At 45.3% G+C, this 19,438-nt stretch overlaps 1 protein-coding gene across 11 annotated transcripts in view; it reads right to left on the bottom strand.

Moving 5' to 3' along the window:
* Positions 1–19,438, bottom strand: part of COLQ (collagen like tail subunit of asymmetric acetylcholinesterase) — a 112,657-nt gene that overhangs the window by 30,065 nt on the left and 63,154 nt on the right. For 10 of the 11 annotated variants that reach the window (XR_003137326.3, XM_049099571.1, XM_025448680.3 and 7 more), the window contains 2 exons: positions 1,806–1,918; positions 544–645 (listed from right to left, as the gene is read on the bottom strand). Coding sequence is in view for 10 of the 11 variants with exons in the window: in XM_049099571.1 (XP_048955528.1) it covers positions 544–645; positions 1,806–1,918 (215 nt within the window). In the remaining variant the exon portion in view is untranslated. Of the gene's footprint in view, positions 1–543; positions 646–1,805; positions 1,919–7,797; positions 7,975–19,438 lie in introns of those variants that run through there. The other variant, XM_025448690.3, reaches the window with a different exon arrangement.

Below are 19,438 nucleotides of genomic sequence, written 5' to 3'. Positions count from 1 at the left end.
TCTTGTTTGTCTAGAAAATCCTCCCTCTAAGGGAGGGAGGATTTTTGCCTGTTTCTCACTCTTCCCTTTAGCTTTAGTGGGGAGCAGTGCATTGTCTGGTTGCAGTGTCTGGGAGCAAATGAAGGTCAGAGTAACAAGTTCCCCATTACCTCCACTTTCTGTCACTCCTTGGTCCACTGGCAAGGGTCCATGGTCACAGAAGGGGCAACCCACTGTCACCAAGTGTTTGATGATAATTATAATAATAATCCCACCCATCTAGGCAGCAGCTCATTTGGTCCCCTCACCACTCCCAAAATCCAGTACTGCAGGGGTAATTATCTCCATTGCATAGATGAGGAAATCAAGGCTGAGAGGGCAGAATTCACCCAGAGGAGAATCAGTGTTCTATCCATGTGGCCCTGGAGCTGGAGGTGAGCTCTTAGAGAAGGAAAGACAGCCCCCATGTCACTTTAAAAGGGGCAGCTCTAAGAGACTCTCTCCAGTGGGCTTCACTGCTCTGAACAGAAGACAACAGGAATGGATCTGGGGGAATGAACCAACCTGGGGGCCAGGGGGCCCAGGGGAGCCGAGTGATCCTTGTGCACATGAAGACTGTGTGGTCTCCAGTTCCAGGATGAGATTCTTCATGTCTGGGGACAGCAGCTTCAAAGCAAAGCAACACATGGTTACAAGCCAGACTTGGGGGACAGAAGAAGGGTCACCATCCTGGACACAGACCTGCTCCGCAGTCCAGTCCTCAAGACACCCAAAGGGTGTCTCAAGAAGATGACCTTCTGGGCCCCCATTTACTGGTCTCTCTTGAGACATACTTGGCTTGAATGGATTATAAAGATAGAATAGCCACTTTGGATGGAGTTAGGAAGCTCATTTCAGGGGCTTTTATCCAATGTCTAGGACAACACTGTCCAACGGAAATAAAATGCAAGCCACCAGTGCAAGCCACGTATATAGTTTTAAATTTTCTGGTAGCCACATAAAAAAGGTAAAGAGAAAGAAGTGAAATTAATTTTCATAATATATTTAACCCAATATGTCCCAAATGTTATCATTTCAACATGTATTCAATATTTTAAAATTACTCATGAGACATTTTACATTCTTTATTTATATTAAGTTCAGTAAAAAAAAATCCAGTATTCCATATCAATAGCCCATCTCAACTTGAACCAGTTGCATTAAAAGTATTCAAGTCACATGTGGCTAAATGGCTACTGCACTGGGCAGTACAGTTCTTAGAATTTCTGGAAAAATCTGAGAATCTCAAGTCCCTAGAATATCCTGGCCGACTGTCATCTAGCTCAGCTTCCCAAATCCTGCTCTTTCCCTCTTCCCAAACTGGGCTCCCTCTCACACCTCAGTATGGCTATCAAGGCACCATTTCCTGCATCACCTCACAGAAACAGCCTCCATTCAGTATAGGCTGTGGGAGGGAATTTCACAAATATTTGGGAAGAATGGGAAAAATCCATATCTGAGCAGCTGTAGGGAGTCTCAAAAGTTTTTAAATCACCTCATTGTTCTCAGGAAGACGGGACACTTTGTCAACTCCAATTTCCAGATGCGAAGAATCTCCCTCTGTAGCTTATTTAAGACAGTGGAAGAACAGACACACACCAGAAACTGCTAAATGCCTGTTCTAGGGTCCAACCTGCTACGTGAGAGTAAAGATTTGGATCCCTCAAAAAGAATCTGGAGGCCACTCACCTCAAGTAGGCGGCTGTGTGTGTGTGTGGGGGGGGGGCGGTGTGGCAGGCACTGGGAAGCCAGCACGTCTACTTTCTCATGACTCCTAAGATACTCACCAAACTTCGGCCCCCTCTGAAGAATGGTGGTGGGAACAGTGGGGGTGGAGGGGGCGTTAGGAGGCAGCATGCTCTGTGGCTACCACGCTTCTTCTGATCCAGGCCGGGAAGGGCTGTGCAGAGAAAATCGCTGCTCATTAGCATGGGGACAGTGCCGGGGCCTCTGTCGTCCCCACTGAACCCTAGGGAGACCCATGCGGTACCCGAGATTTCTGAGTTTGATTTCTAATCCATTTACATGAGTGTGCCTTCTGTTTACTACTTGATGTAACCTTCCCCCAGCCTTCAGTAAACGAAGATGGTTGATAAACAAGCAGGTGGTATGGACACTGTGGCCATAATGAAGTCCATTTCTCCGTCTTCTGGGACTGACTTGTCATTTAGCAGACGTGACAAGGAACGCAAAGTTCAGACCTATAAAGCACCTCTAATAGGTCAGGAGAAGGCAGTGTTTGCTAATTATTTTGATGGTGTGCTCAAAGGGCATTGTTCAGGGAGTAGGCAGCTAGGGCCTGAGGTGGTGTTGATTTTAAGAGACTCAGAGCCCTGATTTAAAACATGTATTTGACTCTGGACTCTACACACACATTTGGTGTCACCCGTGTTCACTAAAGAGTTTACAGTTTAATGACTCAATACATGGGTGTGAGGAGATGAAAGGAGGGCCCTGGACCCTGATTGCTTTATACAACATGGGGTCTTGCCCATGTTCAACGTTAGTGTATGCTCAGTGTTGAAGTATACCTTACAGAAAGGATGCAGATCATGAGTCTACAGCCCAACAGATTTCTGCAAAGCGAACACACCCTCGAAGCCAGCCCCCCCCCAAATCAAAACACACAACTCCCCAGCATCCACAAGCCCTGTAAGCTCCTATCCAATCTCTGTGCTCCTCCCTCTCCACCATACTGACTTCCAACCCCACGGACTCATTTTATCTATTCTGGAACTTTATATAAATGGAATCAAACAATATGAACTCTTGTGTTTGGCTTCTTTTGCTCATCGTAGCGTTCATGGGGATCATTCAGATTGTTGCTTGTCATTGTTCATGCTGAATAGAGTTCCACTACGTGGCTAGACCACAGTCTGCTTATCCATTCCATAGCTGCTGCATATTGGGTTGACAACCACTACATACCCCACCAGAATGGCTAAAATGAAAAGGACAGAAAATAATAAATGTTGGCAAGAACATGGAACAAATAGAGCTCTCATACACTGGCCAGGAGGAGTGTAAGTTGGTTCAACCTCCTTGGAAAACTGCTTGGTATTGTCTACTGCAGCTGAATACAGGCATCCTCTATAGCCCAGCAATTTCACTCACAGGTATTTACCAACAGACAAGCAGGCATACGTTCACCAAAACACATGTACTAGAATATTCACAACAGTAATACCTATATTTGCCACAAGCTATAATTTTACAGTCTCCAGTTTGGGTCTTATGATGGTATCCTCACCTCCATCCCTTCGTCGAACCTCTGACCTCATAGAATATGGGGCAGGTCACTCACCATATGCCTCTTGGCCCTGAATCCAGTTTCTGTCTTATCTCTCAGGGGCCTCTGATTGTCTACTGTTTGCACCCTCTGCTCTAGGACCTGTCTGTGGACATTAGGCAGCTGCTCCATGCATACCCACACACTCACTCTCCAGTGGAGGAGCATTCCACTGACCTGTGCCAGTAGTCCTCAGCCCTCTCTGACCCAGTGCCTCCTTTTGTAAGAAATATTTTGTGAAGACCCTTTTATTACCTTGAAATGAAATTAACAAATTATACAATAGACATACGCAATTTTATTTTTTTTAAAGATTTTAGTTATTTATTTGAGAGAGAGAAAGAGAAAGAAAAAGAGCACAAGCAGGGAGATTGGCAGAGGGATAGGGAGAAGCAGGCTCCCCATTGAGCAGGGAGCTCGATGCAGGGATCAAACCCAGGACCCTGAGATCATGACCTGAGCTGAAGGCAGATGCTTAACCTATTGAGCCACCTAGATGCCTCTGCATACACAATTTAAAAAATCAATATAATCTTACAGCAGCCACATGTGGAGGTGGCCTCTCAGGGCCATGGAAGAGTTGAGGACAAAAAGGAAGGGATCAATGCAAACATTACTGAGAAGAAAGAAATGAGGAAGGGACCATTGTGTTGTAGGAGTGAAAGAGGAGGGTGGTTTTGAGATGGCAGGGACCTGAGACCACAGTGATCAGAGTAGGAGATGGAAAAGTCAAAAGAGGTACTGGTTTGTGGGGAAAGCTATCAAATTTGGTTAGACATTTGTTCATTTGAGCACATGCCTTCCCAGGCACTGGACCAGGCTATGTGGGGGGTAGAAAGATGCCTGACTGGTGCTCCCGACATGCAGACAGTAAGTCCGGTGGAGCTTGAATGGCTGCCAAGTTCCTTCTGTTCATATCCCACTCCTCCCAGCCACACCTAGCCTAATCCTAGAGACTCCTATTCATTCATCAAGGACTGTCAGGTGCCACTTCCACCAGGAAGCTTTCCTTGATTTCCCAGGTCAAGGTTGAGAGTCCTGCCATGTTTTCCTCTGGGTTTACCCCATGTTAGCTCATACCTATGGGGTAAAACAGTCTCCTTGTATCTCCCTGACTACAATGCTTTCTGGGAGGATGTAAGCCAGTTTTTAATCCCCAGGTTCTAGCACAGTACCTAACATACACTAGATACTCCACAAATGCTTGCTGAATTCATAATAATAATAATAAAAAACGCAAACAAGTACTTCATGCTTAGGCACCAGTGAAATGCCCCATACATATAAATTCACCTAATCTTCACAGCAATCCTGAGAGTTAAGTACTATTGTTATCATCACTCCCACTTTACAGATCAGTTAACTGAAGCAAAGAAGTGAAGCAACTTGCCCAAGGTCATACAATTAGCAGCAGGGTTCTAGGCTTCTTCCTCCTGATCCCCACACTCTTCCACATGTGGGTGGAAATAAAGGTCAGGAGCTCAGAGAAAGGAAAGGGGCTCCCATAACAACTACCTGAGATATATAGCATCAAGGGTTTCCAACCAAAAACCATCAGGAACACACGTATGGTTGCAGAAAACTGGCCCTATTGGCTCATTGTGAAGGAGGATGCACACCAGGGGCCCACAGGGCATCTTGAAAGAGGCTGTTAGAAAGGATTTGTTCTAGGATTTGGGCCTTCACTAGATGATGCTCGGGGGTGGGGGAGACTTGAGGAAGTGAAGTCTGGCCTCACTCTGGATTGGATGGGGTCAGGAAGTGAAAGTTAATCTATAACTATCTTAATTCTTATCTAGCAGAAGAGAAGAGCAGAGGGAGACTGAAGCTGTGGGTAGTAAAGCAGCAGCTGTCACTCATATTAGCAAGGACAGGCGGATAGTTGGCCATTTGTGTGGTTGGATGGTGGTCAGGTTTTGTCTGTGTCTGATAGGGTGATACAGTGGCCTTGTTTTTGTCTTGGGCCTTGTCTGATGCTGTGCTCTGAAACTGTTCTCATTCAACAGAACACCATGGCCTAGCTGTGAGTGGCAGATCCATTCCACCTGTCATGAGCTGCTTTCTCTCTCTCAGGGGAAAAAAACACTGCAGTACATTGTCATAAAATTTGACATCAATGCCAATCATATTCCTCTTCAAATTCCTTCAAATAGCTCTCCTGGAGTGCAGAGTAAGCTCAGTGGGGCAGCTTCCACTGTGTCCCTTGCCTTGGGCACATGGGGAATTTGGCAGCCATGCACCAGCACTCCAGAACCCTCTCGGCGCTCCCTAGTGGCAGTTCCTCCTTTGCCACTCTTGGCCGAGGCTGTGGTTTTCCGCAAAGCCTCTGCCAGCCAGGGGCACCTGAGAGGTCTGCACATTCACATGGCTCTATGCACTCCTCGCCATTGATTTTTCCAGGCCATGTATGGCCTCCAGTGCCTCCCTTTACACTACATTAGGTGTGGTCTTCCACAGATGAAAGACCCCGAATCATTTAAAAGCAATTCTCTTATTTCTTCCTGGAAACTGGAGAACTCTTTGGTGAACATAAATTATCAGTTGCTTTTCCTGCTGAGGCATCTGCATTGTTCACCTCTCCTCATCCCTCCTTGCCTTTTCCCCCTTGACCTTGACTTCACTTTCAGCAGGTGAAGAGCATCTATTTCTGCCTACCCCCCAACTCCCTGGAGATGTTTGTTTTTAGCACAGTCTAGTTTATTTACGGCTCATTCCAACTCAGAATATTTCCATCAGGTGGATGTGTTTAGGAACAGCTTCCCGCCCCTCCCTCCCTGTCAACTAAGCCAGGACTTCACATGTCTATTTTAGTGTCATCTGAGTGGCCTGTGGGTCTCTTTCAGGACTAGGCTGCCTCCATGGAATCGTGTCTAAGCCCAGGGTCCAGCTTGGAAAAGCCCCAGCAGGCTCTGTGGTAATGGAAACAATCATGTGTGTATGAACATGGGGCCTGCAGAAACCCGGGTGTGCCATGTGGCTCAGGCCCAGGCAGCTGCCTTGGAAACACCAACTCCCATGGAATTTCAGGACCACTTGCCCTGACTTAAAGACACTGAAGTCATACTGTACACGGCCACTGCAGTGCCAAATCATGGATAGAAATAAAGCTAGGTCTAATGCAGGCTTGTGTCAAGCGTCTTGTTTTTGTTTCTGTTTTGTTTGCCATTGCAGATGCTGACTTTGCCTTTGCACTCAATACCCACTTACTCTTGGGTGCATCCTTGGAAAGTGTGATTTACTCGCACTTACTCCTGAAAACATAGGGACTTGGATAAAAGGGTATGAGTCTGGGTGCAAGCGACCATGTGACTCGCATAGCTCATTTCTGAGACTCAGGTTCCTTACCTACACCATAAGGAGTCTGGCCCAAACCATCTCCAAATTCTGTTTTCATACATATGATACCAGGATCTCCACTGTATCCACCTATATCTCCCACTCATGAGACCAGCCCATCAGTAGGTCACGAAAGACACCCTGTTTCTGCCTCCTGTTTTTTGCAGCAAGGAGAACTCCCCCACCCCCGCCGCCCAATCAAGCAAATGTACCATTAGAAGCCACCAAAGGAAAGAAGTCACATAAACATCCTGCCTTTGCGGGGTGGGAAACTTCTAGGTGCAGCCATATATTACCTATTCTGCAACTGCTCAGAGTTGGGGGACTGCTCAGCTTCTTACTTCCGCCTCCTCCCACTCTGAGGCCTCTCCCTGCCTGTTGGAACTAGCAGAAGGACGAAAGGAGAGAAGAGGTGAAGGGCACATGCTCTGTGCAGCACTGAGTGTTCTGACCATGAGTCAGATGTCTCAGCTACAGTGAATTTCTCATGATAGCTCGTTTCAATTTGCTCAAAGTTTTTTCTGATTCACATATTCCAGAGGCTATACCCTATACCTTTCCTCTAACCCCTACACATACCCCACACATCTTGAAAACAAATTCTGATCCTAAAAGTTGAAAGTATTTGAACTGCTCTGAAAGACCAAGGTAGGAATTTGCCATCTTGCAATTTGCCTGAGTGGATATGGGGAGCAGGTGAGGGCACAACCTACAAAGGATATGATTTGGCAGTTTGGTGGCTACTGTCTCTGGGGCAGTGTGGCCACATGACCCAAGCTGTCAGCCTGGAGAATAATGGACAACATCTCGGCCACCCAATACCATGGCTGGCCCCAGACCATAGTGTGTGATGTTACTTCAAAGCCAAAGCAGCAGCCGTCTACCTCAGACCTCAAAGTTAAGGTCACAAAAGGGGCACACCCAAGCACACACACACACACGCTCATGAGTGTATATCAAGGTCCCCACCAACTCCATTGTCAAATCCCTTTTATGTGCAATTCCAACACTGATCGAGAAGTTTAACACTTAAAGACTGCTGAAAGCACTCAGAACAGGTCTTTTTTTTTTTTTCAAGTCTGCTTTCTAAGCCTTTTTTTCTAAACAATGCACACATCATATATGCAGGCATACAACACACACACACAACTCACCTGAGCAGCAAGCTGAGTAACAGAGCAGTCCTGAAATGGTGAGCAGGTGAGTGAAGCTGAGTGATAGACCAGTCATTGTGGGCAAGGCCCAAGGAGGGACTGGCCAGGGAACACACGCTGGCGACAGGCTGAGATTTGTCACGCCTCTGAGCACTCCCAGCTGGGCATTTGGGGTGGGAGTCAGCCAATCCCTGCTTTGGTGTTGCTTCTGCCCCAGATGCCAGGGGTCCAGAGGCCAGTACTCAGCTCTCGGGAGCAGGAACAGGTACACGGTGCTCTGGCCTCAAAAGAGGCTACAGTGGGGACAGCTTGGGGGAAGAAGAATGCCCCTGTCCCAAGGAAGGAGGTGAGGTTGGGAGCAAGGAATACTGATCGCCCTTGCCAGCCAAGAGGAAATGGGAGTGCAATCTGTCTAAAAGGCTGCTTTTCATTTAGCTCAGAAACTGCTCCTGTCAATACTGCTCTGGCAAGCCTCAAAGTCCACCCCCACTGTGATTGTTCTGGGGGAATCTGTCCTCCTCTACTTCAAGGAAGATCTCTGTCACCATGTCTGTGCCAAGGTGCTGCCAACAAAGATAAACTTAATTTTTAAAATTATAAAGATTAAAAATATATATACAGATATGCAAAGAAATATATATATATACACATATATATAAACGTATATATATATCCAAAGGGCTGGTGAAGTAAACCTTTTTGGATGAAGCTTGCCTATAAAATAATAAAATAGCATATACCAGATACATGTGGAATCTGATAACTTTATAAGCATACCCAATGCACATGCATGCACACGCACAAAATTCTAGATAATAAAAGACAAGATTATTAGTACTTAGCAATAAGCACTGTTGTTTTAACCAGCTTAGTAGAAATCATCAGTTATTGTAGGATTCAGAAAACTTTTTCCAGAAAGAGCCAGATAGTAAATATTTTAGGCTCTGTGGGCTGCACAGTCTCTGTTACAACATAACTCTACTGCTATACATGAAAGTAGCCACAGACAATAAAGCAGCGTAGTTGTGTTCTATTAAATTTTTATTTACAAAAATAGGAAGCAGGCTGGATTTGGCCTGCAGGCTATAGTTGGTGGACTCCTGAGCTATAGCCTTCAGAAGAAATGTTATTCCTTGTATTCACTCATTCATTTATTGTTTCATTAATTCATAAACACATATTGAACGCCAAATGTTTCCAAGACTCAATGACTAGACACAGTTCCTGTTCCTGGCATGTGTCACTCAGTGTCATGGAAAGAATATAGGCCCTTGAGTCAGCAAACACAGTCTGGAGTTATCCAGGCTGCCACTTACTAGCTGTATAACCCTGAGGAAGTTACTCATTCCCTCTGAGTCTCAATTTTCTTATCTATGAAATGGGTAGAGCAAGACTCATCTTGTTAGATTATTGTGAGGATTAGAGCTAAGGATTTCAGAGTTCCTGGAATAGAACAGGGCTCTTTAATCGACATTTTCAGGGATAATGATTTTGTACTAAAAAGGACAAAAAGAGAAGTGGCTAACACAAGGCTGGGGATGTTTAGAGGGATTTGTACCAGGAAGTGATGGATACCAGTTGGGGGGAGGGATGTAAGTGAGAAATCAGGGGAAGCTTCCTGGAAGAGGAGAGCTGAACTTTGAAAGCAGAGAAGATTTGCTGGTACCAAGATGAAACTCCTTTCATCTTGGAAAGGGAGGAAAGGGTTTAGGTTCTGTTTCTTGCCTGGAGCATTACCTTCTGTTCACACAAACACAGAGTCTAAGACATCAGAGAAAGGATGAAGGGCATGGAGTGCTCAGTCTAAAATCCCAGACCATTGTGGAAATATCATCAGCATCACATTTTCCCAAATTCTTCTGTGTTAGGTCATAGCCCCACGTGTGCATTATTTTTCAAATCCCATTCAAAAACCCTTGGAGATGGAAATTTTGCCACTTTTCAGCACCAAAAGCACTTCCTTTTTACCATTCAACATCAGACTGTTCCCAAAAAGGTTGACACATGGGGCAGCCCGGGTGGCTCAGCAGTTTAGCGCTGCCTTTAGCCCAGGGTGTGATCCTGGAGACCTGGAATTGAGTCCCATGTCGAGCTCCCTGCATGGAGCCTGCTTCTCTCTCTGCCTGTGTCTCTGCCTCTTTCTCTCTGTGTCTCTCATGAATAAATAAATAAAATATTTAAAAATAAATAAATAAAAATAAAAAGGTTGACACATGTAAACCACTGAGTTGCACTTTATTGCAAAAACAAAGGAGACTGGCCAAATGGTCACTGAGGTCCTATCCCACTCTGATGTTTGAATCTCTATTTTGAACCTAATGACTCAGGCCCATGAATCTCTGTCTCTTTTCCATGTTGCTCTCCTTCTGCAACTCACTTTCCTGTATTATTCTCTGTTTCATTCTCTGTGTCTCCAAGGACTAAGAGCCAAATCTCCTTGAGTCAGATGCCTAGATGTATACTCGACTACTGTTAACTGCCCTGCCAAGCATGCCAGTTTGAGATTAGGAATCCTGTTCTCCAGGCCTGGTGTGACCAGTAATGTGCTGTCACCTTGGATAACTCACTTCCCCTCTGGGCCTTGGTTTCCCCAAATGTGAAATGGGAGCAATTGGACCAGAGGAGCTCTAAGCCCTTTCTAGGTCTTGCTTCTACCAGGGGCTAGGATTTCTGAGACTTAAACAGTCCTTCATAAGGGCCCTGGACAGGGATAGAAGAACATTCTTTCCCCTTCTCCCCCAGTGAGCCATCCCATGCCCTCGAGGCAGGCAGCCTGCTGAGTTCCCACTGGTTCCTTCACCCAGGCACCAGCTCACCACAGCAGAGTGGCCTGCAAAATCTAATTCATAATAAAGGTTTCCGGGGCCTTCCTGCAGCTGTCAGCAGGTGTCATATTCACAGTATTTTGTCTTAATTGCAGCTCTGGTATTTATCAACCAAGCCAGAAGTCCACTTCTGGAATGCCGCCTCCCTGGGCGCCGTTCCAGAAGTCTTGTCCCCCTGCTGCCACATACAGGCCTGTTCCCTGCTGTTCTGGGTCAAAGTAGAGTCCTCTGTGCTTCTTCTCCTCCTGTGTCTCTCACTCCTGCTGCATAGAGAGATCTCGAGGGCTGGATAACTTGGCATTCTCCCCCAGGACCTAGAGTCTCCAGTGTGAGGCAAAAACACCTGTATTTTAAAGGCACAGCCTAGGGATGCCTGGGTATCTCAGTGGTTGAGTGTCTGCCTTTGGCTCAGGGTGTGATCCCAGGTCCTGGGATTGAGTCCCCCAACAGGCTCCCCACGGGGAGTCCCCTTCTCCCTCTGCCCATGTCTCTGCCTTTCTCTGTGTATCTCTCATGAATAAATAAAATCTTTAAAAAGAATTTAAAAATCAAAGGTATAGCCTAGGGTCCCACCAGTCCCAGGGTACCTCAAGTCTGCTGTCTCATCCCCGAACCTGGGTGGGCAGAGATGTAGATTGGATGATATGGGTCCTACTTTCCGACAAATACTCTCTTCTTGACCCAACTTTGTTCAGGTTCTCAGCAAGGCCTTGGACTTGGGTTTCTGTGTATGTCCTGGCAGAGTTTAGGTTTAGCAAGAATCTGGCAAAGTCAATTTAGAGTGAATCCCCACCCTTGATAGCTGAGCAAGTTCCTCATTCCCCCTACCCTTGCTATCTTAGCACCCTGGTCTGCCTTCAGCAAGAATACTGTGAGGTGGATTTAGCAAGAAAACCCCTATCCCTGAGGTTTCCTCTTAATAATTTTCCATCCACTGACACCCTCGCTCCAACTAGCTCTTTGGCTATCAATCCCCACTCATTCCTACTGCATTCAGAATTGAGCCCAATCTCTTTCTCCTCTTGAGACCGGCTTGCCACCTGGGGCAACAGTCTTGAACAGTCTTCTTTACCATTTCAACAAGTAAATGCCACCTCCAAGAGAGCCCTATATCAGGTTCTACTCCATTTTTTGAATGCTTCCTATGTGCCAAGTCCTTGTATGCCACATGGATATAGAAACAAATAAGCCCAAGGTCTAGGATCTGGAGATCAAAGAGTTTTCATCCTATCTGCTAATGTGAACTGACTGGCACAGATTTTCCGAAACATCATGTTAAGAAGGACTCTGAGGATAGAGGCTCATGACTTCCTGGTATCGGGCTCCCTGAGATGAGAGGAAGGAGTGACACCTGTGCTGCATACTTGCAGGCCCATGTTTAGCAAAATCCTCATCATGAAACAAGGACAACACTGCACTTCCATGCACCACTGCATTTAATCCTCAAAGCACCACTGTCCTCATTTTACAGAGGATAAAAGGACTCTTGGAGAAGCTGTCATTTAGTCCAGGTCACACAGATAGTACAGAACTGGAGTCAGAGTTCAAAAGGGATCTTGCACACAGCCCTGTGAGAAGGTGTCCTCCAGTTGGCCAACTTGCCCAGCCCTTGAGGGATGGCTCTCCATCCTTATGCCTCCCACCTCTCCTGCTGTGCTCACTGCTCTTGTGATAGAGCAGGGAGGTTTCCCTCTGGTCCGGCCCTTTCCTGGCTAGCAGGCTCATGCCACTCCTAACTCCCAGCCATGGACTTTACATCTAGAAGCCCCCCTCAGAGTTGGGGCTGTGTAGAGAAAGCTAGCACTCCCCCAAATGGGGGCTCCTCCTTCCATAGGCCAGAGCTATCCCTGAGAAGTGGCTATACTCCCAGCTCCTGCAGTGTGAATAGCTAGGGGCTCTCGACCCTTCTTGCCAATGGTTCTGCCTGGGTACAGAGGACTCAAACCTGAGGGGATGGTGGTGGCACACACGAAAGGGGCCTGCAACCCTGAAGGCCAGCATGGAGGTGAACTGCCCCCAACCAGACACTGGACAGTTAGGTGAGCATAAAATAAATTTTGATTCAATGAAGTCACTAAAATATTGGTGCTTATTTATTACAGCAGACAGCATTACCCTAACCTGGTAATGAGGTGCCAACAATGGAAACTATTCTGTGAGCATTCAATATCCTTCTTTGGTTCCCACAGCAACTGTATGAAGTATTAGAATTATCATCCTCATTTTTAGCCAAGGCTCAGAGATTTAGGGATGCACCTATGATCATACACAACCAGTAGGTAGTAGGCCAGGACTGAATCCAGATGGTCTGACACTGGAGACTTCCAGAGATTTGGTTACTAGCATAAAGTGGCGACCTCTCTCCCCCACTACCAGCCAGCCAGAATGGGCACGGAAGCCCAGAAAGAATGGCAGATGTCATCTTGGCCAGCTGGTGTTAGAGAAGTTTACCAACACCTCGTTGCATGCCTTTTTAATCAAACCTTACATTTACTCATCTTTGGGCCCCAGTTTCCTGGTTTGTAAACTCACATAAATAGACAATCTTAGTTGCTCCTCATCATGGCCACATAAGATTCAATCGTGTGTGCTAGTGGGCTTCAAACATCAACCTTTTCTGTTGAATAGTTTACTCTTCAAAGCAAGCAATGAATCTGTGATTCATTTGGAAATCTACTCCAAAAAACAGAAGATGCAGGGACAAGGGGATATGTGGTAGAGTAAATATAGCAAAATCAAAGCAATTGCAGAATCTATTTGGTGGCTGTATTTGCTAAGGCTGCCATAACAAAGTACCAGGGTGGCTTAACTAACAGAAATTTATTTTTTGCAGTTTTGGAAGCTAGAAGTCCAAGATTAAGGTGTTGGAAGGTTTGGAAGCCTCTCTCTTTGGCTTGCAGATGGCCACCTTCTAGCTATGTCCTCATGTGGCCTTTCCTCTCTTTGAGCATCCCTGTTATCTCTGTGTATCCAAATCTCCTCTTCTTATAAGGACACCAGTCAGATTGGATTAGGGCCCACCCTTATCGCCTCATTTAACCTTAATCACCTCATTTAAAGGCTCTAGCTCCAAATACAGTCACATTCTGAGGTCTTGGGGGTTAGGGCTTCAACATATGAATCTGGGGGAGGGGGCACTCAGCCCATAATGTGGGCATAGTGGTGTTCCCTGGATAATTTTTTCCACTCATTTGAATGTTTGAAATTATTCATAATAAAAAAGAAGAATAATAAAAAGAAATGGAAAACCAGAAGATACCTCCATAAGGGTTAGGACTGGGGGTGGGTCAGAGCTAGGGCACCAGCCTTGCCTAGAGAAGCCTGCGGTCACTCATAAAGACACCTTGAGCAGAAATTGAATCCCCATGAAGAACATGTTCTCTTTCGCCCCCTCCCCTGCCAAGAGGGACAACTCAAGGAAGAATGGCTGCCCTAGTTAGGTGGATGAAAGAAAATCTCATCCTTGACAGTATTTTATAGTCAGTCATCTATCAAAGGTGACTCCTTTGTACATAGATTCAAGAGACAGCCCAGCCCCCTTTCCTGCCACAAGGGAATTTTTCGACCTTATCTAAAGGAAGGCATCTGTTTTTTTGAGTTGAAGTTTTAATTTGACAAAATGGCATGTGGTAAACAGAAAGGAAGGAGGAGACAATGTTATTAGGAGCCAAGGGAACATCAAGAAACCTCCCTAAGACTGGCTGCGCCTTGGCTCTGAATTTGATTACAGTGTCCAGCATAAAGCAGTGAGCACTATTAAATCTTCTGCTACAGCTTGACAGGGAAGGCCAAGTTTGTAGAGTTATTTGGGAGATCTGGCAATCGGTCAGAGACAAAACTCCCCAGCTACATTGGCCTAATGGGTGGGTTATTTCCAATATCCACTGACAACTGGGTCCAAGTGGAAAGACCCTGTGTTTCTAGCCACTATATTTCTACACCTTCATTTTTCCATGGTGACATTCTAGCTCTATTGACATATGGGATTCAAAACCACATGGCTCACTTAGCCCTTTTCCTAGAGCACCTCTCATCCCTACCCCCACTGCCTTCAGTATTTGTCATTTGAGGGTACATAGCAGGTGAGGAGGGGGGGAAGAAGGTCCCTGGGATCCCCCTGGCTTCATCCAGCACAATCATTTCTACTTATTGGTCTCACTGAATTATTCAAATTTCTGGATCCCAGAAAGTGGGGGAATCTCAGGTTGACCACTTTGGACTCAACTGAGCAATAGAGCTTCACAATTAAATAGGTTGGAAAGATGAGCCTTAGGCTTTCCACAGCACTGTAACTGTGTGACTTTACCATTCTGAGATCTCAATTCCTATTGCTGCTTTTCGATCTTAAAGATGTTTCAAAACCATAAAATCGCATCCTGTGTGCTCCAGATGAGAGACTCTGTTTTGTGCATATAAGTGTAATTCTGTTTGTTTAGAGTAGGTAATATCTCAAATGATTCAAAATTCCAAAAGTCCAAATGAGCATACATGAAAATTCTTCTCCTTCTGTACCAGTTTCAATTATTTATTATCATTTAGTTTTCTGTGTATTTTTTCAGGAAAATTTTATGCAGAGACAAGCAGATAGGTAGGTATAATATATTCCCTCTCTTCTTCAAAAGGTTACTTGAATGTACAATTATACATATGCTACTCCTTCTTGGTTTCCTTACAGTATTTCTGAAGAGATTATGTTCTATAACTACATAAAGTGCATCTACATTCCTTTCTATGGCTGCAAAATATTTCTTCATTTGGAAGAAATTTTACCTGAAGCAGAAAACAAAAACACTCCTTAAACTACCTTTATGTAGCCTGAAAAATCAAGAATCAACATACTCAGTAACATGCACAGAATACTTATTATTGCTAAGCACTAGCCTACAATGACCTTAAGTATTATTAATATTTTCTCCCTTTGACAGGTAAGTATACGGAGGCTCACAGAAGTGCCCAGGTAAGTGACAGAATCATGACTTGAACCCAGATCAGTCGTCTCCTTGTCTTAGTTGCTCTGCTTTCACACAAATTCCAACTACTTGTGCAGCCTGAGACACCACCAGGTGATCTACTTTGCTCCTCGTTAATTACTTCATTTGTGTTATTTTAATGTCACAAATAGACTAGAGTTAGTTTTATGAATCTTCTTCAATACAATAGTCTGGTACATAGTAGAAGGTGCAATAAACATTGGCCCTTCTGTTCATGGGAAGTATATAAAAAATTATTTATCTCAAGTAATTGCCATAAATAACTTAGAGATGGAAAATTGATTTAAGCAGACTACTACTACTACTACTAATAATAATAATACAGAGAATCTGAATCAACTCAAGTGGATTATATCATCCCATTTAGAAAGATAAAACTGAATAAAATGCAAAGTGGTGGTAGATGGGCACGTAGTCAGAAAATTGAACATCTTGTCAAATCAGCCACCATTTGCTGGTATTCGATTTGAAAATTTCATAGTTAAAAATCTTCCTCTTACTGCCTGGGATGGCTCACACTGGCAGGCCTGGTGCCTTGGCATCCACTATCCATCTTGAAGGAGGCAAAACTGATATTCCACATAAGGCAGATGCCACATAGATGAAGGGCCCCTTCTCCTGACAGGGATGAATTGGATACAGGAAGTGGCTTGTCTTACTAGCTAGGTTCTGCCCAGGATTGCACAATTCCCAAAGGGTAGACACTCCCAGGACTGCAGTGCCCTGCAGGGGTTCCCAGAAAGCTCATCTCTGTCTGGGGAGGGAGGGCGGCCCACGGTGGACTCTGCCCATTGGCAGCCTTTCTGCTGAGAAGTCAGTATGCTAAGACACTGTCCTCGGGTGTGAGCCTATGCTCCTCATGTCCAGCAGGTCTGGTGTTGCCCCCTGAGGCACAACAGTGCCTGAGTACATAGAGCCAGGCCCTCCCATGCTTTCTCCTTTGATTCTCCAATAGCCCCTCAAATTACCTTGTATTACATCCTCCTTTCCAGGTGAGGAAAACTGGCTTTGACATTGAAGGTCCCCTGAACGGGGCTTCTAAGCCCAGACTTCCAATTCCAAAACCCATGCACTGAGATGTTCTCTGTTCAGCTTCCAGCTTTAGACAGGATCTCAGAATTCTTGTAGCCTCTTCAGCATTGCAAGCAATTCTCTCTAGATTCAGTAAGAACAGATGGGGTTACAGCAGAAATGAGGCCTCCCAGGAGGGAGCAAGTGGCCTGGATTCCAGCGCTCTTACCACCATTTGGAATAATGGTTGCAACCAGTAACTGAGCTTAACTATGTTCCAGGTGCAAAGCTCTGTACCTATTTGCTCATTTAATCCTCACTGCCATCCAATGAGGTAGGTATTCTTATTATTCCCATTTTAAAGAGGTAGAAACTGAGGTGTTGAGATATTAAACCAAGACCACTTGGCCAAGATCATTCAGCTAGTGGGTCATGAAGAGGTCACTCAAGGCCAGAGCTGTCTGAATATGAATCCCATGCCCTCTATGCACACACCATGGCTTCTCAGTTACCAGTGCTCAGAAGAGAAACACATGCCAACACCCCTTCATTATGTAGGTACTAATTCTATAAATTAGCAAGCAACCCATGAACCACAAAGTCAGAGAAAGTCTACAGCTTTGAAATCTGGTCTATCCCTTCATTTTACAGAGGAGGAAACTGAATCTCACAGAGAGCAAACAGCTTGTCCAACACTACACATGTGCCCTGGGAGTTAGTGCAGGTCCAAAGAAATAACCCATTTCTTGAATTCTACCTCAGTGCCTCAGCACTGTGCTGCAAGGTCTCTCTAAAAACAATGGTAAACAGGTAAATTACCAAGTCCACTGACTAAATGTGCCCGTACCACCTTCCGGTGGGAACCTTAGCAGCAATCACCATGGCAGCCTAAGCCTGTTGTGCAAGTACACTCTTTCAGGGCTTCCCAACAGAAGAGCAGTTGGTTCAGGTCATTGAAGAAAATTTAAAAACCCCATTTATCTCAGATACTTTGGCGAAAGCATTTCAAAGGCCCAAACTATCCAGACAGCCATCTCAGCCTTCCACTCGTCACTTTCTATGGGCAGACATGCCACCCAAAATGACACTGCTCCCTCAGAGCTCTCATGCTCACTGAACACAGAGAACATTCTTGTTTTCCACTGTTAACTTTCCCTACTATGACCTTGCCAATGCAGCTCTAAGAAAGATGGACCAGGACGGGGAAAGGGCTGTTGTTCTTGCTTGGAGCCCCTAAATCCTGTGCTAATTTCAATGGTTCAGAATTTGGTTTCTAAATAACTACAGAGAATTTGGAAGCCTTTTAGGGGCTACTCCATGAGGTCTACCCCAGCTTAGATGACTCAGGAACTGAAGCAGTTCTGTTTGGGCACAAAAGAACAGCCCAGTTTCAACTTTCAATAATGACCCACCCCAAAGGAACTTCCTACAGGGGACATGTTGAAACACTGGAACAAACCCCCAGGTAAAGTAAGGAAGCCCCAGTCAGGTAGGTCTCTATGGGTAGAATGGCCATCATCACCCCATCCCTCACCATCCAGCATCCCTGAGAAGCCCATGCTAAGCCTGAGACCTCTAGAAGATCCCTCCCTCATGTGTCCCCAGAGAGAACTAGCAGCTTTAGCAAGAAAGCTCCCAGGGCTTTCTCCAGACTTCTCAGAAAGATACCAAGAAGGCCAGGTGAGCAGCAGGACAAGATGAGTGAGGAAAGGGGTGGGGAGGCCTGTCCAACTCATTCATGTTTCCTTCATTTGCTTTCCTCTTTTCTCAGCCCCTCAGCGGCCATGAGGCCTCTCCTTCAGCTGTTGCCAGTTCCCAACACACGCCTCATGCCTCTGCTTATGTTGGTTGCTGTGGAGACATAAGTGTGGGCTTGAATGGAGCTAAATGCTCCTGGGCTGGGAGATGGAATAGGGCCAGGTGTATTTTTAAAGCCATCTGGGGAAGCTGGTCACCATGAGAAGAGCCTTCTTCCCTGGTCAACGTGTTCCTGCTTTAAGGACCAGTTCACAAATGCAAAATGGAAAACAGCTGAGCCTCTCTTTTTGCCTTAATTCACTGGATATTTTAAGCAAAAAAAGTTATTGTGTAGGTTGTATTTAAACTTTTGCCTTTAACACAAACGCATCTTGGGGAAATCATGACCTCTTGGTATACATACAGACATTGTGATGTTCTGGAAATAATGACAGAAATTATGACACATTATACACCAGGTGCTATTGTAAGTACTTTATGTTCATAATTAGCCCACTTAATCTTCACAACTCCTCTGTGAGTTAAATCCTATTTTTAGCCCCATATAACTGGGGAAACTGAGGCACAGAGAAGGCAACTTGCTTGCCCAACATCACAAAGCTAAAGAAAACACAAGATTTGAACTCTGGCAGCATGACACTAGAGGCCCTACCCCTAACCACTAGAACATTCTGTTTCTACAATGCTATGGGGGTATGAAAGTTCTGATTTAGAATTTTGACCCTGGCACTGCATGTGACCTCGGACAAGCTGTACCTTCCAGAATGTTAGTTTCCTCTTTGATAAAATAGGAGTACTACTGGTTTGTGAACTTGTGAAGATTAGAAAGAAGTCACATATGTAAAGAGGCTAGCAAAGAGAAAGTGCTCAATGCAAGATGGCTGTATCAGTATAGCTCTCTTACAGGATCAATGGCAGACACAGCTGCTTCCCTGCTCATATGCCACAGGATCCATCACGCCCTACAGGCTTCTAGCTCCTACCGCAAACACCTGTAACTATGCCAGAGGGTTTTTCCAGCCATGCAAGTTGCTTGGAACAAGCACATCCCCAGGA

Source organism: Canis lupus, chromosome 23 (genome assembly GCF_003254725.2).
Source record: "Canis lupus dingo isolate Sandy chromosome 23, ASM325472v2, whole genome shotgun sequence".
Lineage (NCBI taxonomy): Eukaryota > Metazoa > Chordata > Mammalia > Carnivora > Canidae > Canis > Canis lupus.
The sequence above is the reverse complement of the archived record's forward strand: the minus strand, read 5'-3'. Positions and strand labels throughout refer to the sequence as shown.